At 38.9% G+C, this 17476-nt stretch overlaps 1 protein-coding gene across 6 annotated transcripts in view; it reads right to left on the reverse strand.

Annotated features, from left to right (window-relative positions):
• SUGCT (succinyl-CoA:glutarate-CoA transferase) overlaps positions 1-17221 on the reverse strand; it is a 430017-nt gene extending 412796 nt beyond the window's left edge. For 5 of the 6 annotated variants that reach the window (XM_067550388.1, XM_067550389.1, XM_067550390.1 and 2 more), the window contains exons 1-5: positions 16916-17221; positions 12388-12439; positions 12226-12299; positions 5004-5089; positions 4468-4518 (exon numbers count right to left, since the gene is read on the reverse strand). In XM_067550388.1, the coding sequence (XP_067406489.1) occupies positions 4468-4518; positions 5004-5089; positions 12226-12299; positions 12388-12439; positions 16916-17099 (447 nt within the window). In that variant the 5' untranslated portion in view covers positions 17100-17221. The remainder of the gene's footprint in view (positions 1-4467; positions 4519-5003; positions 5090-12225; positions 12300-12387; positions 12440-16915) is intronic. The other variant, XM_067550393.1, reaches the window with a different exon arrangement.
• Positions 17222-17476: the final 255 nt, after the last annotated feature.

Genomic DNA, 17476 nt, shown 5'->3' on the forward strand with positions numbered 1-17476 from the left:
TTTCTCTCTACTGAGCGGCATATTAATTTATCCCTCACATATTTAAGAAGCAGTCAGCGGTGACAGAAAATATTAGGAAGGGCAAACTGTGATGTGAGCTAAGCAGACTAAAGAAGAGCAGAATGAGTTACTGGGGTTCCACAAGGTGAAGCAACCATGTGACAAATTATGTAAGAACAGATGCCTGGAGACGCAACTTCTACTGCTTCGACAAAGGATTAAAAATGGACCAGACTTCTGATTTACAGATTTCTCCTGCTGACTTGCAAGACTTTTCTGCCCAAGTTGTTTTGGCTGCATCTGTGAAATATGCCTAAATTTTCTCTGAGTCCTTTGGCTTTACTCTTTAACACAGCTGTGGATGCATGTAGTGAACTTTCCATTGCATGCCTTCTTTCCCCTGTGTCTAAGATGAAAATTTAGGAGATAAATGAGCTTATTTTCTGAAGCATTCCGTACTGTATATACATTTTTAGTACCCACATACCTCTGGCTAGGGTATACAGCCACTTCTCTCTCATGCTTGGGCTCAGGACATAAGTTAAGGATAGATTATGTCCCAAGACCTGAACTTCTCTGAATTATGAATTTCCTTATGGAAAACTACTTTTTCTATATGGAACATATAACACTGGATGAGGCTTAGAATTCAGCATGGAGTGTGCCAGATGTAGTGACCACTATGGTAACCACCAGTTACAAATCTAACATTAAAGAAAAAATTATCCATCCACGCACAGCCATTTGGTCAAATACAGAACTGGGAGGAGACCATCTTCTGGTTCCAGTTTAGATCCAGCAATGATCTCACAAGGATAAATCTGGAAGATTTTAGCACCATAAAATACAAAACCACCAACTTGTTCACCCCAAACCAGAAACTTTGCCTATATCTAGTCTAGAACCAAAACACACCTCCTTAGCCCATCTTTACTGTTAATACAACACCACAATTTTGGTTGCCATTGACCTAAGAGAGAAAAGTTATTTCTATGACTGCATCTTCCATAAAGGATGATGGCTATGGGAAATCTGATTCAGCAAGGCCTGAGTGCTTACCCTTCAAATCTGAGATGAATGATTGTACAAATCCTGAAGTTGCTTTGTAATTTCTTCTCCGTGAGGCTTCGATTTTGTAGTTTTATATTTTTGTGAGGGAGAAATCAGCCTCCACTGGAATGACGGTCTCCTTTATTTCCATATTCACTATGGTGTCAATTTCAGGGATCTAGATGATCAGTTGGTGCTTCTTTTAGAATTTCTACAGTATCATGACCTGCCTATTAAGACATCTGCTATTGGAAGACGGTTCCCATTCAGACCTATTTAATTCATCTACAGCAGCACTGAGGGAAAAATCTAACTTTTTTTTTTGCTGCTGGTGGGAAACTATTTGCCTGTAGGAGCTTGTTTGGCTTCCTCAAACTCCTGTTCCTAGGCCAAGAGCCAGGATGACTAAATAATGCAGTTGAAATACTCCTGAGGGAAAAATTTGTTTTTGGGAGCCTACTTAAGCTTGTCTGAGTCAGAATGAAGGGGCTGTCTCCTTCAAGGAATGAAGAATCTGCAGACCAGTAGGAGGCTAAGAAGAATGAAGCCAAATGTTTCCTTGATATTTTCTGACCCTTGCCTGAGAAATAATCAATTAGCTTGCGGGTGGATGGGCAAAAATGAGCCTTATTTGCCGCCTTCTTTTTAGCTTTTGGCCTTTCAGTAAGATCTCTGATGGAAGAGACCTCAGAACCATGTTATACCCTAAATGCTCTCTGGGCAACAGAGTCGCGTGGGGTTTGCCTGTATTAGGAAAAGTGGTTGAGGGGACGTCAGGGGTCAACCTCAACCTACCATTAGCCTATGTCTACATGAGGGAACTGATTGTGGTTAGGTTGGGGTTAGTTAATGTGTTAGATAGCTAGCTCCAAGGTAATTTTGATAAACCTTACAGCAAGAAGAAATATCATTGCCCTAGACATCAAGTGCAGCTCTTGGGAAAATCAGGAGGATGTGCTGGACAGAGGAAGAAGTGCAGGAGTGGTAGGATGGCAATCTTTAACCCTCTTCTCTATTGTGCAATTTGGTGAAGTCCCTGCACTGCCACTCCTAACTTGAAGAGTTTACCTTGTTTCCTGGAATCTGTGCATTTCTTGGCACAGTTACTACAGCTGCTAGTTGAGCTTTCTGCTATACCACCAACAGACCATCCTCTGGTTGCACAGTAGATTTTGACTCAGTGCCAAGCTGCCCACATGTTTCTGCTGATGTGTTAGGTGCAGATGTTCTGGGATGTCATATTTGTATTGAGAGTTATGGATATGTTTGATGTATCTGTATTTAAACTTGTGCCGTGTTTCTGGGCGACAACCCATACAGTTACTAAAGGATTGGCTGGCAGCATGGTATTTCTGGGTAAGATCCAAACTTCTATGATCTGTAAATTTCCACAAGCAGCATAATGTGGCTGGCTCTTTGGGGATCTGATGTATATGGACTTTCAAATAATTTGAGAACATTTAACATTTCTCTTTGGTAAAGAGCACAGAGTTTTAAATAACTTATCTCTTTACTGGACCTAGTGGCTGATTGGGAGCCAGAGACTGAAATGCAGTAATGGGGGCTGTGTATATTTTGTTTTAGCTTCTTGATAACCAATGTGGGGAATCAAAAGCACTGTTTGTGGCTGGTTGGGAAGTCTGACTTCAGTGTCACCCACCAGTGCTGGGAGAATCTGCTCTCCTTTTGCAGCTTGCCCTAATCTTGGCATTTTCAGAGGGCTACCCTAGGCATGGACGGATCACATCAGCCACCTAAACTCCTCATGCACTTGAAGAGCATTTCATGCTGCAGGGGGAAGGACAGCAGTAAAAATGTAAAAGGCAGCAAAATAATAAGTGTTAGAACTAGAGAGGCAGCAATAAAAAAAGTTTCACTTCTGAACTTCCAATAAATGTTAAGCAGGAAAACCCCCTAGCTACCAGTTACCAAAGCAGACATATCTGATAGGAAGTTGACGGTTAGATTTTCTTTATCCAACTCATCCTGACTCTCAGCCAGTGCTGAGCCCTGGCACCTTTAGGTGTGGTAGTTCATAGCCCTGGCACCTCTGGGCTTGCTACATCAGTGATGAATGTAAAAAACTGCCTGAGCCCTGGCACCTTTTAAGCACTGATCCCAGCTCCAGTTGCCTTCATCTCTTTATTGAAGAGACACAACCTACATGCAAAGGTCCAGTGGACGTCTGCTTAGTGCAGCAGTTTACATTTTTCCAAGATATATGTTTCTAAAAATCAAATACCAGCAGTTAACAGCAAAACTAAAGTTACTGACATGATGGAAACCAGTATTTTAGTCCTTATCTACTGCATGACCATTTTAACCTAAAATACATCAATTTTATATCAAGCAAAATTATTTTAATTGTATCATTTTCCCAAACCATCCGTAGGAAACCTATGAAGCTAAGTAACAATCAATAAACAACCAACAAATCAACAATTAATATTGCAATATAGTTCTATTCTGAAGTGTGTCTGTGAAAATGACATTACAGGATTCATTGGTCTCCAATTATTTGCATATTAAATATGCTCACTTCTGCATAAGCAAAAAATCAAACTCAAATTGGAATCTGTTATTTTATATACCATCACCAGCAAAAAGTGTTCTTTGTGTGTTGGTACTGCAGGGTTAACAGGAGTAACAAGTAGTAAATCTTATGTCTGTCACTAAATTAAACAGGTGAGACAAATAAGGATTAGATCTATTGAATATGATAGGAGCCATTTTTACATAGTTACTTCACAAAATAAAACCACATTTTAAGTTCTAAACTGAAAAAGAGACAGAACTGAAATATGGAGCCATATCTGGCAAGTCAATAGAAATTGAGGCAGCTCTGCTACTCATAGGATCTGATTAATAGTAAACACACCAAAAACATTGCAAATTGTGGGGCCCAGTCCTGCTCCCACAGACTTCGTTGGGAGAAGGACCAGGCCCTGGTGAGCAAAGTAGACACATGCAAACATTTGCTTTACAAACACAACAATGAAAATAAAGATAAACAGATGGTTCACCATTCCTAATACAGTGAAATACTCTTAACCATGAAGTCTTTTCCACATAAAACATTTACTCTAAGCACTATAAATGGAAGTGCAATTTGCTCATTGAAACAATCTGGGACTTCATTTTACTTCACTTTAAAATGGATTTCACGCTATCCAAACTCCCTGTAAGTGAGTTGCACTGTATATTGGGTCATGAAGATAAAGGTTTAAGCGTATAAAAGAAAATCAGTATATTGCTATTTAATACATTAACTATATAGGATACACATTAATGATATTATACTGTTTTAATGATTTATCAGTCATTATATTAATATTTGAAATACATAATCTATTGTTTTGCTATTACTCAAGCTGAAAACAATATAAAAAGCATGATTTACATTATACTAGAACATACCTCTCTGATTATCTTTGCTCCTTTCGGATTTTTTAGATTGACAGCTATACTCTGGTAACAAAAAATACAATATTGTTAGTTATGGGAAAGTCCCTCTACTACGCATCCTGTGATCTTCTGCCAAATGTAACAAATTATATATCCTTAATTGTTCAAAACACACATTCTGGTTCTTTCAAAGAACTATTCAGTTTCGTACTGCAATTTAATGCCAATTTTAATCTTGCCACATTTACATATGGTCAGGATTACATAAATGTAAACTACAGTATTTGGGGTTGGTACCCTACAAAACATGCTTAAGAAAAACCAGACAATTAGAATTCTTGCTTTGTTAGTTACTGTTACTGGTTTCTCCCTAATTGTTACAGTTATCTAATTTGTCAAAGATGTTGCTTCTGTTCAATACTATCCAGTCTCTAGTACTACCACAAACATTATCTAAAGAACTTAAAAGAAAAATATTATAAGGTTTGTTCTGAGTTCCTTGTCAGAGGAAAAAAACAACAATGCACAACAGCAGAGTTTCTGTTTACCTTTTTATTTCGATTTACACTGAGAAAATAACTGCTTTCTGTTCCAACAAAAGGTGGCCCCCAGGCTCTTGTATCATCACCAACTCCTGAAAATAAGAATGTCACATTTTTTTCATCAGTCCAGTATTATACTGCACCAAACACACAGACAAATATGCAGAAAATGAACACTGTGTTCTTTTCCCAGTTTACATTTAAATGGTTTAAGCATTAAGAACAGCCAAAACATCTCCTTTAATCACCATTGGTAGACAATGGTTTAAGTAACATACATATTTTAAATATTTTTAGTTATCTGTGTAAAGAAAAACTCCTAAACATGAATAAGCAAAAGAGATGTGTTTTCGCCACTGCTGTGACTATTTGAAAAATATTTGTATTGCATTCAAAGACAAAAAGTACAGAATAAGAAGGTATGAATATAAACATTTAACAGCTCACTTCAAAATAAGAATTAACTGTTAACTTGCTTGAAAATAAATAAGAAGAATTTGAATTGGATTGGGTTGCACTGGGTTGGCAACCTCCTTTTAGGTTGCCATCTTGTCCGTCACACTTCAAATTTCATCAAAAAATAAAAATGTCAATGTCTAGCCTTTATGATTGTGAAGAAAACCTTCAAGCTTGAATCAAGCATAACCAGTGTTATAGTTTGCAGAGAGCCTGAAACAGCTCTCAGAAGGATGAACTGTCCTGCTCATCTATAACTTAGATGTCCAGTCACAGTAATTTAAATGCTAACCTATTAACTATTCCACTGGTGACCTTCAAGGAAGGAAGGGAAGGGAAGGGAAGAAAGGAAGAAATAAAAAGTCCTATTACAAAGATACGCAAGATATGTAAGTGGCATTTTATTTTGATGCCCTAAGTCGGTGGTGCTTGGAAGAGCATCACCACCTTTTTCCCCTAAAAGGCCAGCAGGGAGAAGTAGAAACCCAGAGGACCACTAAGTCTTATCAAGAATGATGCCGAGACAATTCTGAAAAGCCCAGCAAGACATCCAACACCCCAAAAAGCCCAGATTGCCTCAGAACACTGGGGGCTTGGTCTGTTCCAGTGGTGCATGAGAGACCAGGCAGCTTCCTCCCTCATTCCAGTGGGATACCTACCTCAGTCAGGTATCACTGTATCCACCTCAGGCAGGTATGCACCCATTATGCCTGGGTTCAATTTTTAAGCTTTTCTTCAATCATGAGGGCAGGGCCCCTACATGTGGGGGGTAGGAAGGGTACACTTTACCGGGGCCCGGAGGCCTCAGGCTGCAACCCCATTACCATGAGGAAAAAATTTGTCATGGCTCATGAAATTGTATGTATGGGATGAGGGATTGTGATGTGTGTGTGGGAGGGGGCCCGTGTTACAAATTTGTACTGGGCCTGAAAAAATTATGCTTGGGCCCTGCATGAGGGCTAGAAATATATTTTTAAAATGAAAATTTTGATTCCAATGTAATCATATGACTCTGGGAGCCACAGCCCTAGGAACGTGCCTACTGTGCTTAGACTTTAATCCCTCCCTGTCCACAAATGAATCTGAATCCTATGGATGAGGTAACCCAGCAGAGCCTACAGCAGAATATATTATTATTATTTCACATTTATACTGCAGTAGTACCTTAAGGCAATAATGAAATTGAGCCTCATTGTGCTAGGCATTGTACACACATATACAAAATTACAGTCCCCAAGAACTGCACACTTTGGTGTCCCAAGTGGGAGAAGCTTGGTTTGTGGATGGAGCTTGGGGAAGTATCATTACACTTTTTCCACACACACCCAGTTCAAGCCCTGCCATCAATACATTTCTATGGTACCTTCCTGTAAAGATCTCAAAGTGGATTACTAACATGAATAATGAAGTCTAACAACACCTCTGTTAAATAGGGATATTGTCACAGGACAAGTTTATTAACCCACTTTACAGATGTGGAAAATGGACCCTGAGAGGTTAAATGACTCATCCAAGGTCTACATGTGAGAGAGCTAGGAATAAAATTCAGGTCTCCAAAATCTTAGGTTTGTACTTTAACCACAAAACCCTGCTTCCACCCTATACCCAATATACTTTGAATCATAGTTTTCAGTTTCACCTATTGGTATGAGATCGTGACCTTTCCATAATGAAACAATTTAAAACCCTAGTGAACTAAGTTGCAGGAGCAAGTCTCTGAGAGGATGATTTGTTGGCTGAAGTGGTAGAATCCTTTTCTTAGGTGTTCATTGTGGATAGATTTCCTATTTAAATATAATAAATGAGTGTGCGGTTTGACTTTAGTAGGTTTTTCTTTTTTTTCAAATAATAAAGAGAGAAAGGATTTTTCTTTTGAAATGGCCGGAAACTTATGTAAGGAAAAACACATGACATAATGTGCAGCTGCTATGACATAGCTGCATGCCTAAAGTGCGTAGTGAGCCACAAGACTGGAGGCCAAATGTGGAAATACCTCTGAAACAACTGCACTCCCTGGAGTTTCTTATTCGACTTTTATAATAAGAGGAGCTCAACTAAACAAATAAAATTTAAGAAATGTAGCTATTACACTAGGAAAAGCACTTGTTGTTAGTATCCAAAACAACAAGGAAGTTCATAAGAAAAGTTCTTCCAATCTAAAAAACGCACGCACAGAGTGGGAAGAGAAATCAGTTGTAATAAATTGAAATATACAAAAATAGCAGCTTGCTGTGTTCCTACAAGACAGAGAAATTCAGGCCGTAATTACCATGGTATCACTGTATCAGGCTCAGATGGAACCATAAAAAAAATGCTAAAATAGCTTTTCTTATTATCTAAAAAGTCCATTAACCTCTGACACTTCCAGAACTAGAAGTGAGTGTTCTGTGGGAAGCTGAGAATCTTTCTTTTCCAATGGAATAAAGAACCCATTTCTATCCATGAAAGGTTGTAACAATTTTATGCACAGAAAGGCTTTTACTGGTACAAAATTGAATATTGCCCATCCTGGGAAGAGCAATTCCACATTTACAGGGAAGAGGAGGAAACATCTCTCTGGCAGGTTATTTTTTAAGTCAGCTACTTGAAACTGCTCAGTGATTTGGATTATTAGAATCATCCACAGGAGAGATGGATCAGTGGGCAAAGACACTTTTGATTGACGAATCAAGTGCTTGCAATCCCCATCTCAAGGCATTTGTAACAACAACAAAAAGTGATATAAAATAGTTACTGTAATCTAGAAATTTTATTTTTTTTAAATGAAGCTCCAGTCCCTTGTTTCTTGCCATACCAATCTGCTCATTTGTTCAATTCTACTTCAATGTCATTGATTTACGTGCCAAACTGTGCCCAAGCTCAAGAGGCAAGTAATTTGCTCATATTCTATGTGCAGCAAGATGTACTCCTGCTTAAGTTCACACAGAAAAGCTTTGGCTCAAGGCATATTAAACTACTGAAACATAATACCGTGATGGGAAAACACCTGCTTGTTTCCCTATTTGTATGGGATGCGTCCTATGGGTGTTTCCTCTATCACAGTGCAAAACACACTTCAAAATTCATAATGTCAGGCTAATGCAGTATGAGTCTATGTCATTTCCTTGGTGGGACAAGGTATTCTTATTTTTTTATGTGCTTAATTAATTTTCATTCAAGATATATGTTTTAAAAAGACAATGTCAACTCAAACATGGCCAAAACTTTACATTTTCTAAAAAATGTCATTAGAAATATTTATAAACACAAGCTAACATTCCCTTTCAGTTTTTGCAACCCAAACACTGCAGCACTAAGAACCTATTTAAGATGAAGCAAATTAAAAAAGTGTGCCAACAACATAAACAGTGCAAGCAATTATTTTAATTCCCTCAGTTTTGATCATCTAGGCTTTTATCTGTGAAAGGGCACACATTCCCCCCACTCCAAACACGCACACACTTATCCTTGGCCACCTTCGGAACGGCACAGACTCTCTTATTTTAGTGTCCACTCTGTATAAGTTATTCGAGTCCCTTCCACCAACACCTGTACACTGCAACACACCAATCCTAATCTCTATGACCTTCAACTCCTATTTATCAAGGCCCAGGGACAAAATGAGATCTCCCTTCCTTGAGAGCTCCTTCAATCTGGGCTCAGCTAGCCCTGTCCTCCCTGCTCTAGCACTTTCTTTTTGCCTTTTATCAAGCTAATCATCTGATGGGCCAATTAATTCCTTAAATCACCCAGCTTCCTTGTCTGATTAGCTACATCCTCTCTATTTCCTTAAAACTAATTGAGGCCACAGTGACCAGAGTGCAGACCCATCTATTAGATCTCAGCACTCTGTCACAATGAATAACATAATGAAATAAGAGTTTACATAAAATATTATTTTTAATGTGACAATGTCTCTTTAAAATCCATGTACAGGGCCTAATAACCAAATAATTTCCATCCCTTCCATACAGAGTATTGCTGCTAAATCCTTGCACATTTAGATGAGAAATGGACATTTCCCTCACGGTATAAATTTTCATATGGCTCCTACTAAAATCATTGTTCTTTGAAAATATACCTATAACATCCTATTTCACGCCTACTCAGACCTCCACCAACTCACAGAGTTTAAGCCAATTTTGTTCAATTTACCCTATTTATTTCCCTATATGTTATTTGGTTGTATGAGTTATTTCTGTTCTATGGATTTTTCAGTTCTGTATTGCCCCCATTACACATGCATTTCACAGAGATCCGTAATGCAATCTCATGCTATTTACAACCAAAGGAGAGAAGACTAAAAATTCCTATTCCTAATCTAGGTATGGGACACCACTCCTACACTTACAATTGTACTCATTTCTATCTGCCTATCCAGATTCCTATACTGACACCCATCAACTTGTGAAAAACAAGGCCAGCTCCTGGGCAGCTGGGATCTCTCTCTCTGTGTTCCTTGGAAGGAAGGGCAGAAAGGAGCAAGGACTCAGAGCTGCAGCAGCCGCCATAGCCTTCAGGGTTTGGGAGTCCTGCAAAGAGATGGGCCAGCCTAAATCAGTTGTACTGGGGTGTATAATGGAAGAATCTGTACAGGAATAGTAAGAGATCTGCAACTGAGCTAAATCACATGCATGGATTTGAACTCTGAAAATATCAGTATCTATTTTGTTGTCTTCTTTTGGCACATCAGCTATATCCAGACAAATATGGGTACACTTACTTACATTTGAAAAGGACACAATTTACTCACTCCCAAAAAATGTCTACCCAAACTAATTAATGCTAGTCATAGTTCTCCTTTGTAGAATTATAATTTCATATACTGTCAAAGTTTACGGAAGCTTTGGAGAGTTTTTGTAATGAGTGTCATAATCACGGTTCCCTCTAAATGTACAGTGTAAGGGAGGAAAGAAGCATTGGTGCATTGACATTTCAGAAGTCAATAAGAGAGTAAACTAGGAAAACCTAATTTCATAGCTTCATTTTGGGGCCTAGTTTATGCTAACAAGGCACTATGCAAAGCCTTTTATTACACCCCTAGTTCAGCCCCACTGTAACAATGCTATGACAGTCCTATGACTGATAAATTGTAGCAATAACAGATCAGACTGTACCTCAGAATTAAGATTCTATTTTCATAGAAGCAGGAACCTAATGTTAAAGTTTTACACAGGCACATAAATTTCTATTGCATTAATGACAGTTACTTTTGGAAATCCGCTGTGTATTGATGGGAGAAAAGAGCCCAGAGTGACCAGTTGGAAACCTGGTGTTTCAATCAGTAACAGATGTCTGATTAATATGCCAGAGGCAAATGATTCACTAAATCCAGCTGTAAAAGCAGATGGTGTATTTTATTTCCAGGAGGTCAAACAGAATGAGTGCGCTCCTGCAACACTCCCAACCATTGCCTGAGAAGCAAGTGATTAGACCAGGGAATCAGTCAGAGGTCTTTCATGTGGTAATATAGAACACTAATCTCAGGGCCACCAGTTTATGAGATCTAACAAGGTCACCACATAAAGTGTAATATGTTTCCATATATCAGTGATTCCATCAGTCCAGTTATACATCTCTAGGATACAAAACCAACTCTGGATTTGAAACAATTCTTTTAGTATAGTAGGCCCCAATCATTTAGCATATGCTGGCCACAAACCTCCTGACTCTTGTGCTAATTTTTATCTTTTTTGTCTGTTCATTTTAAATAAGCTGCCTTACTCACGATTGATTTTGCAGGTAGAGTGAAGCATGTGTTTTAACTGGTAGCCTGCAGCTTTCCTCTAAAGCCACAAACAATGCATAAGGGTCATAACAGTACAGGAAAAAAACTGTAAGTCAGACTATTTCTTGTCCTACAATGAGAGTATAAACTCCTTCAGGCAGAGACCATCTTGTCATTAAATTTTGTGTGTATAGCACCTAGCACAGTGAGGCTCTGCTCCTTAACTGGGGCCTCTAGGTACTCCTGTAATGCAAATAAATCATAAAATAAATCATACGTAATTTATAGAAGGATTCTGTTTGTTTGTTGTGACTTAGCTCAGACTGCAGCACTCTTTTCCTAGCTCCTATTTTAACTGCCTTTTCACTTGGTAATGAAAACTCCCTAGGCCTAAAATTATTTGACGCCAAAGGAGAATCTTTCTAAAGTACTGAAAAGAAAATCTAAAATTTTGAGTCACAAGTAGTATACATTTAGCATGTAAAGTCTTTTGCCAAGTGGACTAATATTATTTTCTGAATTCATAACCCCAGATATACCTTGATTTTAGAACTTCAGACTTCTCATGCCCTTATCCTTCCTAAAAGACTTAAGGATATAAGCTACTTCTGAACAAAACTGATCTAACTTTACTCTAAAAACTGTAATTTAGTGTTAACTGACTGGAGAAGCTCCAGTAACTAGACCAACAAGTATGCCAGCAACTAGTTCTCCACCAGTGAATCTGCAGGAAACTGAGAATAGAAAGATCTCCACAGGCCCCAGAGGCTGCATAGTAAGTTAAAAATGTAAGTTTTCTAAGAGTCTAGTTAGACACACGCCACTAGTCAATTTAGCATTTTCTTTCTCCTCACTTCGGGGGGAGGAGGTGTGGAGAGGGAGTTGCATTTTGCATGCTCAGTCCATACTGTGGTCCCCAAATCCCTAGTAAGTCTTGACTATAAATCAAAGTGCCTCCAAGAATTCCAAGGCACCCCTTAAAATAGCACAGAGGAAAAAAACTTGAAAAGTACACAAACAAATGATTAAACTGATCCTCATTCTGATCATATTAAGAATCCTTACCTGGTCTTTCCACTTTAATAATTTCTGCTCCTAGGTCTCCTAAATTCATTGTTGCAAAGGGTCCTGCAAGTACCCTGCAATATTAAAAACAGTAGATTTTTTTTAGTTGTTCTACCACCGCATTTGAATCTCAAAAAAATATTCTGAACAGCAAACACAAACCTTGTTAGATCAAGAATTTTCACACCTTCTAGAGGCTTCACATTATTAGCACCTGATAAGAAAGAGAAAACAGTATTTAACTCATTAACCTTTTTTTTAAGGACACTCATGTTTCTCTGTGGAAGTCTGAAATATCTGGTGTATCACATTCTGCCTTGTTATCCCCATGTGTAAAATAGGGATAATACCACCTTCAGGTATATACAATCAGTTAACGTTTGTAAAGCATCATATAAATGATTAGTATTGTAGAGTCTATTTTAACCACCTTATAACAGTACACTATATTGTTTCATTATTTTTAAATGTGCCTGTTACATACACAGACATTAAGCTTATAAGAAGCAGCCTGTAGAAAAATCCAATAAACTCATAGCAGTCAAGTGTCAAGAAGATATACGAATTAAAACTAACGGATAACAGACTGACATAAAGTAAAGACTCCCCAGCTGCAGAGTGGTTTGACCTATTCAGACAATCAAAAGAAGGGTCAGCACTTACAACACATTTTAAAAGGCACTTGAAAAGCTGAAACAGACTAACCAAAGAAATATTTGTTCTGTCTGATAGATTTCTTGAGCATATACTTACCATCATGAATGCTATCTGTATATATTTGTCCTTCCTTCTTCTCCCTACCTTCCCCACCAGGATCATCGCTGAAAACTATATGAAGGATATTAAACCCCAATGGGACGTATAACAGACTTGCAGTCTAGGTCACAGGTGTCCACGGATTTCCTGGGTGACCTTGGGCACATCACTTCACCCCTCTGTAAAAGGGGGGATAATATTTCGCTACCTCAGAGGGATGTTGTGAGGTGCATTCATTAATATCTGTGAGATGCTCAGATATTATAGTGATGAAGGCCATAGCAATTTCAATAAATAATATAATCAGATCTCTGCTAAAACTAGAACGGTTACATGGCACTAGCCAGTAGGAACTCATCTTTACTCATGTACTTGTTCAAACAAGGGGGGGAAAACACAAAGCATGGAGATGGCATATTGTAAGAGTGACTCTCACTCTCTTGCCCTAAATTACGAAGTATGCACACAGCATATTAGGAAAAATTGGGAATTTAAGACTCCTGCTCAAATATTTTAATTCATTGCTGTGCTTTCAATGAAAAAATAGTGTCCTGTTCTTCAGTTGTAAGACATTTTCCTCAATTATCACAAATCCCTGCAGAGGGATTTGGATGGTTTGTTTTGTTGTTGTTGCCAAGAGAAATTGTGATAAGCAGACTAGTCAGCATTTAAAAAAAAAGTCTGTCTAAATATTTGCCTCATAACTGTTCTGCACATCTTAAACCATTCACTAGAGTTCAGGTACATAGGTTTAGTACCATCGTATTTCACTGTAAATACTGGAGAGATTGGAAAATTATGTAATTATGCTGCAGTAATTATGCTGGATGTCAATATAAAATATTTGGTTGTACAATCTCAATAAAGCCACACATAGTTTGATGATGCTTCATCAGCACACCATCAGTGACTCACCCAGGTGCCAGATGAGCAAAGAATTTGAGCATAACTTAAAGCTTAACACAAACTTAACTTTAAGCTGGTGAGTTGTCCTATTTACTTTAGTCAGACTGACTACTCTCACACTTAATGGAAAGTATGTTTTAAGTGCATTTTAAATTCTGAATCAGGGCATTACAGAAGAACACAACTTTATAAGAACATCTGTAGAAGATGAAAGATCTGCCTTTCTCCAGCCCAACTCCCCTTTTCTTTCCAGCTTCTCCAAAACCTACAATCTCTTCACTATTCCACTATATGGGGCCTGATTCTCTTCCTGAACTGTTATTTTATACTACTTGACTCTCCCATTCTCATAAATACACTACCATAGCAACATTATTTTCCCAATCAAAGACACTTCTATAGTCAAAAAGTTCTCTAGCTGTGGTTGACAGTCCTGCCCCAGAAGTCTGCAAAGTATTTAGATTTCCACCATAAAATATGCATTTACACAAAGTCATAATTAACAAGAGGGTACGTTCCCATTTATTATTATATCATTCATTTTATGGAATTAAGTAGGAACCCAAATCAAGGATCATGGCCCCATTGGTCTGTGGGTAGCATGGGAGAAATTGCAGATGTGTTTGTGGGAGAAGCAATTTGTTGGGCAATAGATACTGGATGTTGGATATGGTATTGTCTCCAGTGACAGACAAATAGAGGAGAGAGGAAGGTTTGTGGAAACTAAATTAAAAGCTTGGTTCAGAAAGTTTGAGAAGCAATGGTATGCCCTACTGAAACACACAATGCCAGCAAGCGGAACTATTCTTGCCTAACCATCTCTGAATTTACATTAAGCCTCAGTTTTACTTTCTGACAATATGTCAATGAGCTGTAGACTGATTTTATGATCCATGCCCATTTGATCACCAGAGAAATAACAGTTCTAATACACTAGTCATGTGAACACGACCAAAACCATTCCCTGAGTCCTTCTACTATCCCAGTATCATCCTCCATCTGCATCCTCTCCTGTGCCACATTTGACAAGTACCCAAAGTAACACACTCTCTCTAATTATTTTTTTCCTTTGAGATTCCAGATGTGACCTAAACATCATAAAGCACTAATGAATGGTCTGTATTTTTAGTTACTGATTTCTTAAGTAAACCAAATACTTTAAACTTCACTTTTTATTGAATTAATCCTCTACGTCAACAAGTGCAAAAATTCCTCTCAGGTGTAACTATATCATACTTGCAGATTGTTTATTCCTATAATAAATGGGACAAACACATGCACCTCTATTACAAGTAGCACTGTTTGAGAGAAAAATAAACAGGCCCACTCAAATTTTGCAGACTCTGAAAGCAGGATGTGGTTAGCTGTGTTAGCATATCTTATAACATTAACAAAAAGAAACCCAGAAGTCATTTCATAGTACAAATTACTTGTACTACTTTTAATCCTGAAGATCTTTTTGTTTAAAAAAATGTCTTGCTCCCTCAGAAAATTTTTCTTTTACATTTTAACTCAAGAGATGGACACTGAAGGGGACACAAGGAAGTGTTCTGTAGGCTTGATTCTTCTCTCACACCACGTTTACACCAGTGCAGCTCCACTGTCTTCAATTACATTACTTCTGATTTATACCAGGGCAAGGGAGGAGAATCAGGTCCCTCACCAGCCAAATTGCAGAGCGGATACTCTCTCATTCATGCAGACTGCTTCCTGTGTCTCATTCACGCCTTGTGTAAGTGATTGCAGTGCCAGAGCATCCATTTGCACAAGCAACCAATTTGGTTCATTACCCTGAATAATGAAAATACAAGCTATTGGTGCAGCGTGATCATTCCAGTTCAGTTGCTTATATTTGTATTTGGTATTTAAAACAAACAGATTGAAAAATGAGGAAATCAGTTATACTTATTAAATAGCCACCAGAAGATAGGTTTCTATATTAAAGATAAAAATTGGGCTTGCAGGAACGGAGAGACTGAATCTATTATAAAATCCCCAAACAGTGAAAAGTTGTGTCAAATAATAGGAGGATCAGGTCTAAAAGTAGATTTACAAAATGGGTTGTTTATCCACAAAATGGAAATAAACAAACACTTTAGTAACTGAATTAGAAGTGCATCACATTCTCTATAGATTGCAGTTAGTAGCTTGACAATTTGTTTTCCTTGGGCTCCAACCCCTCCCATGATTCTCCCTTTATTGTTTGCCACCTGCACACATCCATTAATCACTTTGGAAAGTGTGCATTGGAATCAGAAGCTTTGTAGTTCCTCCCCAGCCACTGTGGAAAATTATACACCTACTTCCAGATGTGCATTTTCATTAATTTAATCATCTTAATTTCATCTGCAATCAAGTCAGTTATGGAATTGGTAATGCTGTAGCAAAAGTGAAGAGTAAGTCCAATTTCAGATAAACTTAAAAAACAAAATAAATGTCCTTAAAATGTTGGGGGACAAATAAAACTATCTAGAAATCTATATGAATTCAGTTTGCTATAATGGCAGATTATTTTATAATTTGTGTTGTAGCCGCTTGTCCTGCATGGACATTAAAAGATCCCATCACACTTTTCTTAAGTGCAGAATTTTCCCTCATTGTCTGCAGCCCTAGAGGCCGTTGCATTTCAGTGACTGTGTGTGTGTGTGGCACTCTCAGAGCCTTTGGGGCATGAAAAATTTTATAGCAAATCACACTTATAGCATAACTTCCAACCACACAAATTTTTTATGTTGGCTTGTCCCTTGTCATCCTGCTCTGTAAGAGTCTGGGTTTTCCTAAGACCGCCGGGGCAGGAAACAACACGTTGATTGCTGGGCAAAGGTCCATCACCTATAAACCTATGCAAATAAATAATATAAAGAGAAGCCGCTCTTAGATACTTTTAAGTAAAACTTCTCCTGGACTTTGATTCGTTTCCACCGCCCTGCGCACTTGTTATGCAGCTCAGAATTCAGACGCCACCCTGGTTTCCATCCCAGAGAAAACAAGTGGTTTATTAAATAAAGAGTTTAAAAGAAGCGGCTACCTGGCTGGAGACAGCTTCCCTGCACCCCTCTGCTGCCGCTAGGTGAGGAGAGGAGTCCCAGGGGTCTGGGTCTGGGGCAGAGGGGAGAGGCAGGGCAGCCACTGCTGCTAGGGAAAGCGGGGCACAGATGCCTCCTGAGCCTCACATAAGAGCAACACCTTCTTCCCAGCACAGCGCTCAGCATTGCTGCGGCTGCCAGCCTGAGCTGGGGCAGAGAGCTAGGTACAGAGGGGCAGGACAGACTCACTGCGAGCGCCACCGCTAGCAGGGCACCCGGTACTCGGCTCGGCTCGATTTGACTCCCTCTCCACCTCCGCCGTACGTATGAAAAAGGTACCCAGCCCTGCGTACTGGGCAGGCGCAGCGCTGCTGCATTACTTCCACTCCTTCCTACACGCGCACGCGCGCGGCGCGAAAATTCTCCCACCCCTTTGCAATGTGCAGGCCTCCATGTCTCTCCCATTTTCTCTCGGAGAGTGAAAATGTTCCCAGCTGGTGGGCGCAATGCGCAGGCGCGAGTCTGAACGCCCCGTTCATCTCTCTGCGCGCGCGCAAAAAAAT

Source organism: Emydura macquarii, unplaced genomic scaffold (genome assembly GCF_026122565.2).
Source record: "Emydura macquarii macquarii isolate MOO-44397 ecotype Brisbane River unplaced genomic scaffold, CSIRO-AGI_Emac_v2 contig_1263, whole genome shotgun sequence".
NCBI classification, from domain to species: domain Eukaryota; kingdom Metazoa; phylum Chordata; order Testudines; family Chelidae; genus Emydura; species Emydura macquarii.